The sequence below is a fragment of the Pan paniscus genome, chromosome 20 (genome assembly GCF_029289425.2).
Source record: "Pan paniscus chromosome 20, NHGRI_mPanPan1-v2.0_pri, whole genome shotgun sequence".
Lineage (NCBI taxonomy): Eukaryota > Metazoa > Chordata > Mammalia > Primates > Hominidae > Pan > Pan paniscus.
This window is the reverse complement of record NC_073269.2, coordinates 39,339,867-39,355,646: the sequence shown is the minus strand read 5'-3', so window position 1 is coordinate 39,355,646 and position 15,780 is coordinate 39,339,867. Positions and strand designations below refer to the sequence as shown.

Here is a 15,780-nt window from a genome sequence, read left to right as displayed (position 1 = left end):
GCGAAGAGGATGGCTCTGCATGGGGGTCAGGGTGGGTGAAGCAGACAGGTACCGGAGCTCCATTTAGAAGGTGGAAGTGAAAGGTGGCGATGTGGAAGCACATCTGGTTTTAACAGCTTCTTTAAAGGGAGGGACAAGAGGTGGCGTTTGGGCTGCAAAAAGTGTAACGCCTGACTGTTTCACTGACAATTCTATTCCTTTTCCAAGTCCAATTCTATAACCACCATCTCTCTAGATGCCTCTATACAGCTTTCAGGCCTAGAGCTCTGTGAGGAGTGGGATACTGCAGTAAAAGAATACCTAGGCAATGGTGTTCTCTGAATGTATGTAAAACTGTAAAACGCTTATGAACTCTCTGGCTAGGCACAGGCAGTGGATGAGCTGGTCTAAAAGTGCTTTTGTCAGAAAAAGACCTGGCCCCCCTCACAAAGATGTCATCACTCGGTAAAATTCCCTAAGACATGTTATTGGATTCTAAATTACAACTAATTCAAAAAAGTGAACCGGGCCACACTTCCCACATAAATAATTCCTGACCTCCACTTTTCATTAAGATGCAGCAAGCAGAGATTTATTTCCCAACACATGAAAATAATTGAGGCATCATAGAAGAAAAGCATTTAAATGGCATTCCCTTGAAATATTCAATTCACATCAGCTCCCTGGACTCAAGTTTATGAAATCAGCAAATTCATCTCTACATGGCATGACGTAAATGAGGACGGTGTCCACATGTACTACAAAACTCCAGATGGGGAAAGGCCTTACTTTAAATTCTTGACTATCTACCTCGAAACATAAGAATTTCTTCCCTCTCTAAATGGAAACCATGCTCTGAGACACTAGGTGATTAAGCGGGAACCCATTTATTCAGTTATTCCTTTCCCTATTCTGGTATAATTTTTAGTTTAGACCAAGTGACTAAAAATATAACTAAAGATGTATCCCATGTTCAGAGAAAACTATTTTCCTATCCACTAAGGGCAAACGGGGAGATCTAGACTTGGACACAAATACCTCTGCCTGTCTCCCCACTTTCCCCACCCCTACCCCCGGCCGTCCAGTGTGGGAACAGGAAAGACAGCAAGGCACCTGCCTGGGCTTCCCAGCTGTTTAACATCTGGACTGCTTTTTGGTATCTAATATAAAGAAAGCCACGATGAAAGACAAGTCATTGTTCCAAAGTTGTTTTTTATTTTATATTTGTTGAAAGAAATAAAATTATATTTAAAAAAATAGAGAAATCTCACAAACTGATGAAAGCCAGGAACAAAAGGAACAAGTTAGTACTTTTTCCTGAGAGGCAGATCTAACAGCTGCAGAATGGACTTTTTCCTTCCCAGCTTTTGTGAAACAAAACAATTCTCCTATTTCTAAGGCATCAGAAAGCACTGAGTGCAAAATGGGTTGTTCAGGTACAAGGTCTCAAGCCCTCTAATGCGGATTGGGAAACGTGAAAAGCTGCTACAATTTCCTCTCCTTTAATACCAAATGTTAAACTGTCTATACTTCTACTTTTTATGTAAATTTGAGGATTTCACACTCATGACCTGCATTTCAGACCTGGTCGTGTTTGATTAAAATCTTACTACTTAGTATCTGCACTGGCATCCCAACAACTGATTGCAGGGGCCAGCAGCAGGAAGAGCTGCTCTGATCTCACCATCCGCAGCCAAAACCAGCCAAAGAGCACCCATCCCAGGAGACTCAGATGCAGCTAGAAATTTATGCTAAAGCCTAACTCCTAACTATGCTGGACCTGCCCACAAGGGCAGATCACATCCTAGTGGTTCACAGGTCACACACAGAACAAAAGTTACAAAAGTCACCTTACGATTCCCGAAGCTCTAAATTGATTCATTCCCCACACGTGGTTTCCCTAATTTTATACTGATAAATCTATCAAATTAAAAGCTTTCATTTCCAACCACTTCAATAAAATAGACAATACCATGCTTAACATTTTTGTTCTCTGCCTAATTGCTTGCTTCTGCTAAACTTTGCATTTCCATGGGTAATAGGAAAGCTTGAACCCATTTTTCCAAAAGTTCCAATCTTGTGTTCTGATTTGAAATATTGAGTACACACCCCTGATGCTTTCTCTAAAGTTTCTTTTTCAAGATACTTAATTCATATAACTGGTAACCATAAATTCCATGGGAGCATCGAATTCCCAAGAGATTTAAATGTCTGTAGCGCCTACCATAGGTGCTTGCTTATACATTCAAGTGACCTAATGCATCTCCAATTAAGTTAATTATGTAACACCAATCAGCTGCTAAGGAGCCAGTAGGATCCTGTGGGTGTGTCCTGGCTAGTTTTTCAAAACATCTCTCATCCTTCATGGGTAGAGCCATACTCCAAGGTAAGCTGGTGTTGGACCTAGAAACCCCCATCCTGTCTCCTGGCTCTATAGGGAGTTAACAGCCCTCCTGGGACAGCTTCTCCTGGGCTCCAGTTTTACATTCAGAAGGACCTCACGACTCTAAGAATGGCTTTGCTGAGTTGCTGGACACCATGATGTCTTCTCCTGCCCAGAAACGGCACGGTCAGCAATCTTCCACCAACCGGAGGGTGCAACTTGAGTTTCATTCTGGCTACATCATCCCAAGTCCTAGTATGAAACAGCAACGTGGCCAAAAATGACCATGTTCAAATAAGATACCTGATAACACAAACTTTTAAATCAGTTATGACTCAGTCTCTCATCTCCAGCCCAGGCACACAAAAAATACACAAATTTGAGCTAGAACTGTGCTAAGAAAAAAAGAGAAAGAAAAGAAAGCAAAAGAGAGAAGAAAAAACGTTGACAAAGACAATCTAAACTACCAGCACTGATGTAAGCCAGACTCTAGAGTCCCTACTTTAGCGACTGCCATTTTTTAGTCTCAACAAAAATGTCAATATCCTGAGTTTTATCAGCATTTTCTGAAATAATTTATGGGACACAAAAGCATATAAATGAATAAACAGAAGCAGTGGTACAAAGTCTGGAAAGCCCACTAACCAGAAAAAGAAATGTCACGACAACAATATCAAAAGATGTATTTAAGAGAAATAAATTAAAGGTTAAAACCTTACACTTTCAAGTTTTCTTAGACAATTATTTTGGGAGATGGCATGGAGTTGATACATTTCTCTAATAATCACTTGGTTAAGATCAAATACCAAAATGAGCCTTCAGAAGAAAATTTTGACTTTAAAAATAACGGCCCCATGGCAGCTATTTTGAACACAAGAGAAACTACCTTCTGAATTAATATTCCAAACCCTCATCAGTAGCTTGTGTCATCAAACTGTTAAGATATTTTGTTTACTAACTTGGTTGTCAAAATTGTATCCAAAAAAACACTAGCATCTGCAGAAACTAAAATTTTGGTACACAAGTTTCTCTACACCACTGAGTTGGGTTTTTAGAATAAAACAATGCCAATCTAAGCCCAAAGGTATCTCAAAAACATAATTCCTATGCTTTAGTTTTATTTTTGTGTTTAATCTATTTGCTTCCTAAATGTTATTTGTATTTTTTAAGTCAATTGGCCACACACTACCTATAAGATGTGATGAGGTTTCTTTACTTAACCTGACATCGCTATTCAAAAACTTGTACTTTTGGGGGAAAACAGTACTAATTATGTTAAAACAAAGTTTATGCCATATATAAAATCACTCCAAATTACACACTCATTGCTTTCTATAGCTCTACGAATTTATAATACATAATTTAGAAGAAAATCACAAATAGATTACCATAGGTGGCATTCAACTTTTCTTAATCCAATTCAGCCTATCCATTAAAACCAAGAACCTTCTGCGCGGCCTGCCAGTTCCCCATTCCTTTTGTCAACTTAAAAAAGAAGCATTTCTTGGGAAGTCAGGATTTATTAAGAACATCGGGATCCCAGATATTTCTTTTTTTACCATATACCTTAACATTTGGGGGATTTTGATTCCCACAAAAACCTCTATCATTTAAAACCAGATATTCGAATTACAAGGCTAACATTTTTAGCTAATCAACTCTTCAGTGCTGATCCCAGAAAATAGCCTCCAATGGGTCTTTGAGTCATGGAAATGGACAACTTTCAGCCATTGACATGAGTGGTGTCGGTGGTCGCACCTTTAACATTCAAGCCACAAGCTCTAAAGTCTGGAAAGGGTGAGGTCTACTGTCCTGCATTGTCGCCATCTGCTGTCGTATTTTCAGTGCTAATGGACTGTACGTTGTCTGCAAGGTTGTGCGCATGCTCAAGAAATAAATCTTTGAGTACACTTAATTCCTTGGTCAGCAATTTGATTTTTGCTTCCAACCGTTCATTCTCTTCTTTGAGCTGATTGACTCTCTGCAGCGTGTCTTGTGCTTTCTGCTTGCTTTTCAACCGGCTCTTTTTCACAGCCATGTTGTTCCTCTCTCGGCGTTGCCGATACTCGTCACTGTTTCGATCCATGGGCGAACTCTTTTTGCTCTGCTTGCTGGGAGCCACGGCTTTGCCTCCTCCCCCAGGGCCAGCAGGCACCAGCTGAGGAACCTGCTGTAAGCCGCTGGCATGTGCCTGGGTATGGATAACACTAATTCCGTTCACCCCTGGAGTGCTGTTTTGCTGCGATATCTTGCTCATTTGGGCACTCTCCCTTGCCAACACAGAACAGGTAGAAATGAGAGCAGGGTGATCAATGGTTTCCACGCTAAGCTGCCAAAAAATCTTCACATGTACCTAGTTAAAAAATAAATTGCATTAAAATATTTGAAATGACAGGATCAAATGAGATCAAACTTGTACGTACCTAACATCAGGCCAACATTAATTGATTTTGCTGAGAAAAGTCTACAGCAACTGCCAACTGTTCCAATGTTTCTGAAGTCTAAATCATTTCACTTAAAAAGGTAAGCAAGCACAGAAGCACCATCAGGCAAAACTCAGCCCACCTGGATCCCTGAGGGCACTGCCCCTCTGCGATTGTTATCAAAAATGGGAGGAAAACAAAAGACTTCCACTAATTAGGTGGCGCATGTGAACTAACAGCACTTGACAATCTGCCAGGGAGGAGCTGCAGCTGACTGTAGTAGGAGAGACACCTGCAATGAAAGGGGGGAAAAGTTTCCATTGTTGGTTCAAGTCAAAACAGAAGGCTGGGGTTGCGCACCCTGTCTCCAGCGCTCTCATGCTATCACCCCTGCGGGTTCCATGTTCTAATATGCAGAGAGGGAGTCATCGAGGACTTGAGTTCTCTCCCAGAGCTCTCTTCATCGGTTATTTTGAAAAGGTAGTTTTTTGCTTTATTTTTTTAATGACCTCAAATGATAATTCCACAGTTTAACCAAATTTACTGAGTCAGTTTCTTGAATTTAGGAGCTCTGACACTCAATTTGCTCCCCATCCCACCAAGCTTGTAAAAAGTGTGTTTTTTCTTCTTGACATAATTAGTAAAACTCGAAACACACTCAACCTGAAACCACAAGGAAAGAAACAGAAGCCCTCATGATGCATCCAAGGAAGTGCGGGTCCTGGGACCCAGGCTGGACAAAGGAGCTGAACAGCTGCCGTGCCTGTGGCCACTTCGTGCTACCAAATGAGCTCGTGTGAGCTCGGAGGACGCACCAGCTCTGAAGCATCCCTGTGCTGCTGCCTGCAGAAATGAAGGCACGGTTTCGAAAAGCAGTCACATGTGGATTACTCTGAATCCAATTAAGTCCCTACAGCTGCCCCAAGAAGTGTAAAAGTGTGACTATCCTATCAACATGAGGCCACTTCAAGACAAACTAAGTTCAGTGAACGGTGTCCACCAAGGAATTAGGGCACTCTTAGAAATTTAGAAAGCAGTGTTAGGAACATAAAACTATCCTGTTCTCTTTTCACAAAACTGCTAAAATCACATCAGTGGAAAAAATCTGGAGTCAGATTTATGCAGTGATCCCACAATGAGGGAAAGCTCAGTTAACAAACACCAGTAGCTACACCCAAACCTTCAGCCAGGCAATTAATTCTGTACACTGTTTATTGGTCTCTTTTTAAAAAACATCTTTGCTTTGAAAAGTCCATGTGTCATTACTTTCCATTGTTTTCAAAGCCACACAGCCGGCCCTGAGCTAGTAGGTCATCTGTTCTCACTCCAACACTAAGGCAAGACAAAAAGCATCCCTCCAAACCATGAGGGCGATCCACTCCAAGCCTATCTTCAGTAATGGACAGTTCACAATTTCCCTTGGTCATCATTAGGTTGCCTCATTTTTCTTCCAGTAGAAAAGTGGCTGTTTAGTATTAATCTGAGCCACACTTAGTGCCACCTAACATTATTATTATCCATTTGGTGTCAAGTGAGAGGTGCTTTACTCAATTTTTAAGAACTTGTTTAACACCTCCCCTGAGACTGTCTTAACAATCATAATCATGTTCACCTTATTTCTCTACTTTTTTTTAATATACCAATTATATTTTTAGCCTTTAAAGCTCTCTACAGTCAACTTGTCCATGCTCAGAGATAGCAATGATCCAAAGCAGTAGAGACCAGTGACCAAGCCAGTTCTTGTCTTGGCTGTGGCTCCCCCTATTTTAGTTTGGGCAAATCTCTTTTCTTCCATGGGTGTCTGTTCCCCACATGCAAATGAGGGATGTGGAATAGTAAGACACTTTCCTACAGACAACACACCACGACCTTCAGTCACTAACAAACAGCTCTTACTCACTACAGGGTCCACGTTCAGCAACGTTCACGCCTGTTTCCGTATCCAAAGATACAGGAACAGGGAAGGGCTCTTTCACCTCTCCCTGACTCATCTTGCAAGGTACTAGGCTGAACGTGTGTGGTAGGTGAGGTTTTAAAGGTAAGCCCTTTGGCCTGAAAAGAGTATTCACTGAACCTACAAACTGGTGAAAATGTAAGAAAGAGAAACTTGGAGATAATCAAAATAACTCCAAGAATGTTTTGTTTAGTAAGTTCTTTAACCATATAAATAGCTCTTAAAGTGAAGATTAACCAAGTAAAAGGGGATCAAAGAGCTAAGTGATTTTACACTGAAAAGGCCACTCTCATTTACGCTTTGTTCCTCCACACACATTTACTGAACACCTACAACAGGCAAAAAGTGTTTATTTGAAAGCTGGACACTCAGTCCTAAATTCAAGTCTGGCTCCTCTGTGGACAAACACTATTCCAAAGTTCAGGCTACAGGAAGCAGGGCGGCGCCTGGCTTCCTTCCATGTGAATCACTCAAGGAGGAAACAGCAGGAAAGCTGAAGAGCAGTGGTTCTCAAAGTGTGGTCCCTGGACCAGCATCGTCATCATCCAGGAACTCTTTAGAAATGTAACTTCTCAGGCTGCCCCAGACTTAGAATCAGGAGTTCTAAGAACAGAGCTGAGTAATCTTTTCATAAGGAGACCTCCAAGTAACTCTGAATACACTGAAGTCTGAGGGCCTCTGCTGCTGATTCCCAATGAATATTGAGAATGGTGGACTAAGTGGGTAACAGGCTTTGTTTTAATTCAAACTTAATTCAAATAATGTTCATTCACGTCAGTCACATTGAAAGCGCAGAATGTTAGAATGAGTAAAACAAAATCAAATTTTTCTCAAGTTTCACCTGGGAAAATAAACCTATCAAGAATTTTCCTAACCCTTTTGTCCCTTTTCTCCACAGACCTAGAACCCAATATTCCTCCCCTTGCCCACCAAAAGAAATTTTTCACTCGATTTCCTCAATGAAGGTCAGCATTTCAAAATAGTCACAGATGTTTCTCCTTGGTCCTAACTCTGTTTAGTCTCTGGGATTTGACAATTCCACCTAAAACAAACAAACAAAAAACTTCCCATCTACCCTTCCTCTCCATCCCAATCCCATCGAAATCACCTTAGGCCACTATCATCTCTCAGGGACAGTGGTCTCTGGTCTGGCCTGCTTCCTCCAACCTCTGTCTCCAGAGCAATTGAACACTCAAACCTGAGTGAGTCATTCTCCTGGTGAAAATTCATCTCTGGCTCCAGTCTACAGGATCAAATCCAAGGTCCTGACCCTCTCTCCTCCCTCACACCACATCTTGACAGTACTAAACCACTATCTGTATCCTAAATGGTCTGTGCTTTCTCTTTTCTTTGGGCATCTGGGAAGATTTGTTCCCTAGGTCTGTCAACTCCAGGCGCATCGTGTCTCCCTGCAGATCTTCACAAGCATCTAATGCAGGGTCCATGAGGAAGGGGACGTCCCCTTTCTGGGAGTACAGAAGTGGGTCACTGGAGCATGAGAAGAACATCAACATCATCTTTCTAACCCAATCCTTTTGAAGTGATTTACAACACACAAAACAAATAGACTATTTGTAAATGAACATCCATTAGGAGGTCATGCTCATTTTTGTCTTTTTTTTTACAAAAATAGATAGAGCTAGAAAGCCACAAACGCAGGAGGCCAGTGTACCTATCAATATAACAACCCATGGAACCAACCCTCCCAAGAACGCACAATACAGCTGGAATCGTGGCTACCTGTATTTACCATTACTGTGACCAAGTGAGGCAATCTTAGACCACGAGACCAAATTCAGCCCCACGAGGTCCTATTTGTCTTCACCAGGGGCTCAGCACATAGTGTTTAATTTCCCAGGGATGAAACCATCTCTCCAAGATCAGACAGCCTTGCAGACAGACATGATGTGATCTTGAGAATTTAAAGGATATTCTCAATGAAGTTTTGTTTCCATCTACTTTTTTTAAAAGCAGGTATTAAAAATAACTGGACCAGCCAAGTGTGCCCACCAAAAGCAGGAATCAAGAAGCTGAAATATGCTTCAGCTCCCTTGTACCCTGTAATTATTTAGCCTTGTTTACAGCAACTTTTTCCAGAAGCAGAATCGACCTTATGAACAGCTTATCCCAAATACTACTCAAGGGCTAACAGATGACCACATCTTAAATATCAAGAGCTTTTAGGTGTAGAATGTCTTCGTAAAGCAAGCCCTTATAGGATTTTCTTTTAAAATTTTCTCTGGGAGTCACATTTCTTTGGGAGAAGTCTGCCTTAAGTGACAACCTATTCATATAAGCAGTCAATTCTGACACAACTACCAATTTTGGTGTCACCCATCAACATTGAGACCTTTCTAAATCTTATACATTTCAGGATGCCAGATTACAGTATAAACTTCAAAGAAGAGGAAAACCCAACACGTAAACCTGCGGAAGAGAAGCAACACACCAGCTGCCCTGGAAAACACTCTCCTCCCCCCCGACACATGCATTTCCATCCTTCGCATCTGGACACCTCTGCTGGCTGTCGGCCCTGCTCCGCTCCCTCCAACTATGCCCGCCAAGTGCTTCATTTCTTCTCTATTCGACCCGTAGGTGTTGCGTGTTCTTCTAAACTACGTTCAACAGTAAAGTGCAGGACATTCGAACAGCTCCACAAAGAAGCAAAATATTATCTCTGCAAAGTCAGGCATTTAAAAACCAGTTGCTTTCCCTATTTTATTGATCAGTCTTTGAACTTCTGAACAGATTTTCGATCACCGCAAGCTGAGCCCTTCTAGAAGATCAGGATTCTAAAGCTCGACTCGGTCCACCTTCTGCTATTCTGGGAACACCCTTCATCCCCAGGGGCCAATGCGAGCCTGGCGGGTCACAGCGCCCGTTTCACCGAGAGGGGGCCGGGCTCCGCAGGGGGCATTCCCCGGCCGTTCGCGCGCTCCCGGCCCGCCGCGAGGGGCGCCCCGGGCAGCGCGGGGGTCGACGGGCGGCGCCGCAGCGCTGGGCCGCGGCCAGGAATGAGCTCAGCGTCCCCGCCGGGTGTTGCCGGCAGGTTGCATCAGACGCCGCGCGGCGCCGCCGCCCGCGCCTCCAGCCTCGCGTGGCCTTCCCGGGCCAGCCGGCCGTCTGGGGCCGGGGCTGGGTTTCCCCGAGCCGGGCCCGCACCCAGTCGAGCGGCCGGCGTCGCCGCGGCCTCCTCCTCCCCGTTCTCAGGGCGCCCGCCGCGGCCTCCTTACCTGCTCCTCCAGCCCGCCTGCCCCCAGGCGGCCTCCACTCCGAGCGGCCCCGCGCGGTGCGGCCCGAGCCGACCCAGGCCTCACAGCCCGCGAGTCAGCGAGGAGGAGCGACGGTTACGAAACCGGCAACCTCCGCCCGTTCCGCAGCCGCGGCCACCGGCTTCCCCTACTCGCCGGGGCCGCGCGCGCCGCCGCCGCCATCCCGACCAATGGGAGCGCCGGCCTGCCGGAGGCACCGCCTTCTCTCGCGACGGGCAGCCCAGTCGACCAATCGTGGGCCGGCTGGCGGCGGGAGGTGGGCCCACGGTGGTGGAGTGGGTTCCGCGCGGCTGGCTCGGCGGGTGTGGCGGGAGCAGGGAGCTGCTTGCTGCGGCGTCCGCGGTCCCTCGGCAGCTCGCCCGGGCTGGCGGCGGCCTAGTGCTGCGGACGACTCAAGTTCGAGTCGGAGGCTGAAGAGCCGTCACCTTGTGGAGGCCGGACGTGCCTTTGGAAGCATTTTCTGAGGTGGTTTTGTGAACCACCGGCGACTGTTTTGGTTTCGCCGCGTTCCCTGGGAGCCCCCGCGGCGTCCCTCACAGAGTTTCTGCGAACGGAACGCCCCGCAGGCGGGCGGGCTTTGTCGCCGCAAAACGAGTGGAGGCTGACGCGGTGGCTCCCGCCTGTAATCTCAGCGCGGAGGGAGGCCGAGGCGGGAGAATGGCTTGAGCCCAGGCGTTGGAGACCAGCCTGGACAACATAGCGAGACCCCATCTCAGTTACTAATTTTTAAAAAATCGAATGAACCCAGATGTTTCACACATAGGATTAGCATTGATGTCACATGGGTGAAAGCTGCAGGCTGTGCTTTGTTGTTAGATGAAGTGAATTTCTTAAAATGATTCTCTTTGGGTGCCTTCCAGGTGCATGGGTGGCGAGGTGATCTCTGAAAATAAGCAGCGATCCAGTGTGACCTACAACTCGCCAGGAGGACCTGAAAGCTTTTTAACACCAGGAAGCAGCAGCTCGCTGGGCGGAGGGCAGAACTCGCCTGATAGGTTTAATTGCTTCCTCTTCAGCAACGCGTATCGTTCAAAAAATTGAGGCTTTGAAAGAGGAAATGTTTCTTTAGCGCCCATGGAACCGGCTCGCCCCGTAAGATTGTTTCGAGGAATCAGTAAGATGATAAAGCAATAAATAAAAATTAAAAGGGGTCACAACAGTGAACAATGGGCTGGGCGCGGTGGCTCAGGTCTGTAATCCCAGCACTCTGCGAGGCCGAGGCAGGCTGATCACTTCAGGTCAGGAATTAGAGACCAGCCTGGGCAACATGGAAAAACCCCATCTCTACCAAAAATACAGAAGATTAGCCGGGTGTGGTGGCGCTGTGCCTGTAGTCCCAGCTACTCTGGAGTCTGAGATGGGAGGATGGCTTGAGCCTGAGAGGCGGAGGTTGCAGTGAGCTGAGATTGAGCCACTGCACTCCAGCCTGAGCCACAGAATGAGATCCCTGTCTCCAAAAAAAAAAAAAAAAAAAAAAAAGGTAATAATGCTCACAGATGCACACTTAGGAGAATAAGTGTCATTGAAACAAGTGTGTTTCTTCACGTTGGCTCTCAGTATTCTCAGCTGAAATTTCTTTTCTTCTTTTTTTTTGAGACGATCTTGCTGTGTTGCCCCAGCTGGAGTGCAATGGCACCGCCACAGCTTGATCACAGCTTACTGCAGCCTCGACTTCCTGGGCTCAAGCCATCCTCCCACCTCAGCCTCCCAAGTAGGTGGGATTACAGGCATGCACCACCACACCTAGCTAATTTTTTAAAAATGTTTTGTAGAGACAAGGTCTCACCATATTGTCCACTCTGGTCTCAAACTCCTGGGCTCAAGTGATCTTTCTGTCTCGGCCTCCCAGATTGCTGGGATTATGGGTGTGAGTAACCAAGTCCTGCCTGAACTTGCTTTAATCAAGATTTTAGTACTATTAAAATAGGATTGTGATTTATTGCTCACAAAATCATAATTTTACCCTGAATATTTCCTAATCACTTAAAAAATGTGTAAGGGGGCCAGACGCAGTGGCTCACGCCTGTAATCCCAGCACTTTGGGAGGCCGAGGCGGGCGGATCACCTGAGGTCAGGAGTTTGAGACCACCCTGGCCAACATGGTGGAACCCTGTCTCTACTAAAAATATAAAAATTAGCCAGGCGTGGTGGCGGGTAACTGTAATCCCAGCCACTCGGGAGCCTGAGGCAGAAGAATTGCTTGAACTCGGGAGGCAAATGTTGGCAGTGAGCTGAGATCACGCCACTGCACTCCAGCCTGGGTGACAGCAAGACTCCATCTCAAAAAATAAAAATAAAAATAAAAAAGGAAAGAAAAGAAAAATGTGTAAGGGGAAAAAAAAGAACTTGCATAGGTGTATTCAGTTATCCTTTGGTTTGCAAACCGCTCTGCCAAGCTGTTCCAGCATTCTTTGTATCTGTGTCTGGGCAGGCCCTCTTACACACCCAGCAAGTCTAGTCAGTGCCCAGGACACTCGGGTATTTATTTCCTTTTCAGCTGGTAGCTGGTAGTTTTTTCTTCTACTCAGTTTACAAGTATGCGTTTGGTGCCAACTATGTACTAAGCCGTAGGCTAAGTGTTGGAGATTCAGCAATGAGCAAGACAAACACACAGTCACTGCCCACATGGAACTTACACTTACAGCCAGGCAGACAGGCGTTTGGTAATTACACAATTTTTCTTTCCGTCACCTATGCTGGAGTGCAGTGGGGCGAGCATGGCTCACTGCAGCCTGGACCTCCTGGGCTCAGGTGATCCTCCCACCTCAGCCTCCCAAGCAACTGGGACTACAAGGCATGCGCCACCATGCTTGGCTAATTTTTGTAATTTTTGTAGCAATGGGGTTTCACCATGTTGCCCAGGCTGGTTTCGAACAGCTGAGGTCAAGTGATGCACCCACCTCGGCCTTTTAAAGTGCTAAGATTACAGGCATGAGCTACCTCCCCTGGTCCACAATTTTTCAATTACCATTTTCATAGATACTACAAGAAAGCAGTACAAGACGCTGTGAGAAATCAGAAGGGAACCAGACCTAGTCTGATGGGTCCGGGGAGGCCTGAAAAATTGACAGGATTTGGCTAGGCAATACAGAGGACGTGGGTGCAGCAGTCACAGGGAATTCTTGTCCGGGGTCCTGTGATGGGAGAAATTTAAGGCTAAAGTGGCTGAAAGTAAAGTGGAGACCAACAAGATAGGCAGGGCCATGTGGGCCCAAGAAGCGTTCAGATTTTTACCCTAAGAGATAGAAGCTTCCGAAAGATTTGTTCTCCATAAGGAAATGAGAGCCTGGTGAAGCCTTGGAGGTCTACTATGTAGCTTTTTTACAAGTCACAGGGATCCAAGCCATCACAGTAAAAGAAAAATTTCCTGCATATCTCTCTGCCTTACAGTAATCAATATATATTCCACAAATCCAAAGACTGAGTAGCCTCTATAGCACTTTGGGAGGCCGAGGTGAGAGGATCACTTGAAGCCAGGAGTTCAAGACCAGCTTGGGCAACATAGTGAGACCCCTCATCTCTATTTAATTTAAAAAAATTTAAAATAAAAAAACCCTCCAAAGGACTTGGGAAGTAGGCTGTTGTATTCATTGAATATTGTAGTTACCTGACAGCCACTATGATTAACTATATTAGTTACCTAAGAGATATGAACACTAGTGTCCACAGCTTCACCACTTGCTAGATGTGCAGCCTTGGCCAAATTACTTAACCTCTCTGTCATCTGTAAATGGAGAAGACAACAGTGTCGCTCTGAGGATTAAAGGAATTAGTGTGCTAGGCCCCTAAAACAGTGCCTGCTTGGTACCTCAAAAGTATTAGCTACATGGCTGGGTAGGGTGGCTCACTCCTGTAATCCCACCACTTTGGGAGGCTAAAGCTGGAGTGCAGTGGCATGAGCATAGCTCACTGCAGCCTTGAACTCCTGGGCTCATGCAGTCCTCCCACCTCAGCCTCCCAAGTAGTTAGGACTACAGACGTGCATCACCACACCTGGTTTATTTTTAAATTTTTTTGAGAGATGAAATATTTTTAGAGATGGAGTCTCACTATGTTGTCCCAGCCAGTCTCAAACTCCTGGGCTTATGATTCTCCCACATCGGTCTCCCAAAGTACTGGGTGCGATGGGTGGCATGTGCCTATGGTCCCAGCTACTCAGGAGGCTGAGGTGGGAGGATTGCATGAGCCCGGGAGGCAGAGATTGCAGTGAGCCTAGATCGGCCTGGGAAACCAAGCAAGACTCAGTCTCAAAAAAAAAAAAAGAAGTATTAGCTATTATTACCACGATGCTCATACATGAATTATAAACAAATTGCATCCATAGAATCATAGTAGACTAAAACACACTGCAAAATGAGGCCAAGCTGTGCTTATACTGCTTTGCTGATTCAGGCACTAAACACACATAATATTGAAGGTCATGATGTTGACCCTATGTTGTATCCTAAAAGGTGTTATTTTTAGAGCAGTTCCTTAGTTACCACACCTTATTTCATTTGTTTCCACAAGGTAGAGTGGAGGAACAATTTAGTAATTTGATTTTTTTGTATTTGAAAGCCAGATCAATAGAAGTTTACTATGCAAACTGAAATAAATTAATGTATATTTGGAAAGTTTCTGAAAAACTAAAGAGCCAAGTTAACCACCTTTGACAGGAGATCCAGACTGTATCTGTAATATTTGAGAGTTGGGAAAATGTCCGTCAGATTTGAGTTTCAGTTGATGTCTTGCAGTATGTTGGTGACAATATGATTATCAATCATTCTGCATTGGTTAAGGCTCTTTGGTTGGAAGTAAGTGAAAACCATCCCTGACTAGCCTAAGCATTAAGCAAGCCCTTGGTGAAAGATGCTAGGCCACTCCATGAAATACCCAGGTCATGTCAGAACCAAGAACAGATGTCTTTGTCTCTGTGTGTGTGTGTGTGTGTGTGTGTGTGTGTGTGTGTGCCTGTTGATTTCATTATGCTTTCTGCTGGCACATAAACCTTCTTCACATGGCCAATGACAATCTCAGTGTTCACAGCTTCAGTCCCTAAAGAAGGGCCAACTCTCATTTTAAGTTCCTGTTCCAACAGTCCTAGGCAAGGACTCTTGGATTGGCACAGCTGGGTCACGTGCTCATCTAGGAATGATCAAGTGTTAAAAGCAGGTCATGATGGACGAACATGGCTGCTCTGGAGAGGTTGGCAGGGGCTGATCTCAGAGGAAAAAGAAGTGCTGGGCAGACAAACCCATCAATAGGCATTTCAAGTGGCAGATCACACTGTGGTCGCTCTGATGGAAGCCTTACTCACCCTGGCTGACTAATCTGTTCTTTCTTGTGTGATATGATCCCCATGCTTGAGGGCAAAATGTAAACCTCCAGTTTTATCTCTGGAAGCACTGTTTGAAATCCTAACAGCTGTGATGCTAAATGGTTGTCTTAGAACATCCCCACATCTCATAAGGGAGTCCTATGGATGATAGCAAAAAATCTGACACGGTTTAAGCTTGAGCAGTTGGCAAGTACTGTGAATGTCCATTCTAAAGCACTTTTCAGTTTGTCAGATTTCATTATCCCGTGAGTTGAGACACATCATCTGTCTTAAGGATAAATAAGTACATGTCATCTCTGCACACAAAGGTATGTGAGCACATGCAAATAGGTACAATATCACCTGCACACATGAGAGCTGCATGTATCTGTGCACACACAGATAGGAGGCTGTCATCTTTGCACATAAGGAGAGATGTGTGCCATCTGGGATCACTTGAGGCCAGGAATTCG

General features: G+C 45.0%; 1 protein-coding gene across 1 annotated transcript; it reads right to left on the bottom strand.

Moving 5' to 3' along the window:
- Positions 1 to 1,171: 1,171 nt before the first annotated feature.
- CEBPG (CCAAT enhancer binding protein gamma) lies at positions 1,172 to 10,108 on the bottom strand. The gene is made up of 2 exons (XM_003816198.4): positions 9,973 to 10,108; positions 1,172 to 4,715 (listed from the first exon to the last, which is right to left on the bottom strand). The coding sequence occupies exon 2, from the start codon at positions 4,617 to 4,619 to the stop codon at positions 4,167 to 4,169; it is 453 nt and encodes a 150-aa protein (XP_003816246.1). The 5' UTR covers positions 4,620 to 4,715; positions 9,973 to 10,108; the 3' UTR covers positions 1,172 to 4,166.
- Between the last annotated feature and the right edge of the window lie 5,672 nt (positions 10,109 to 15,780).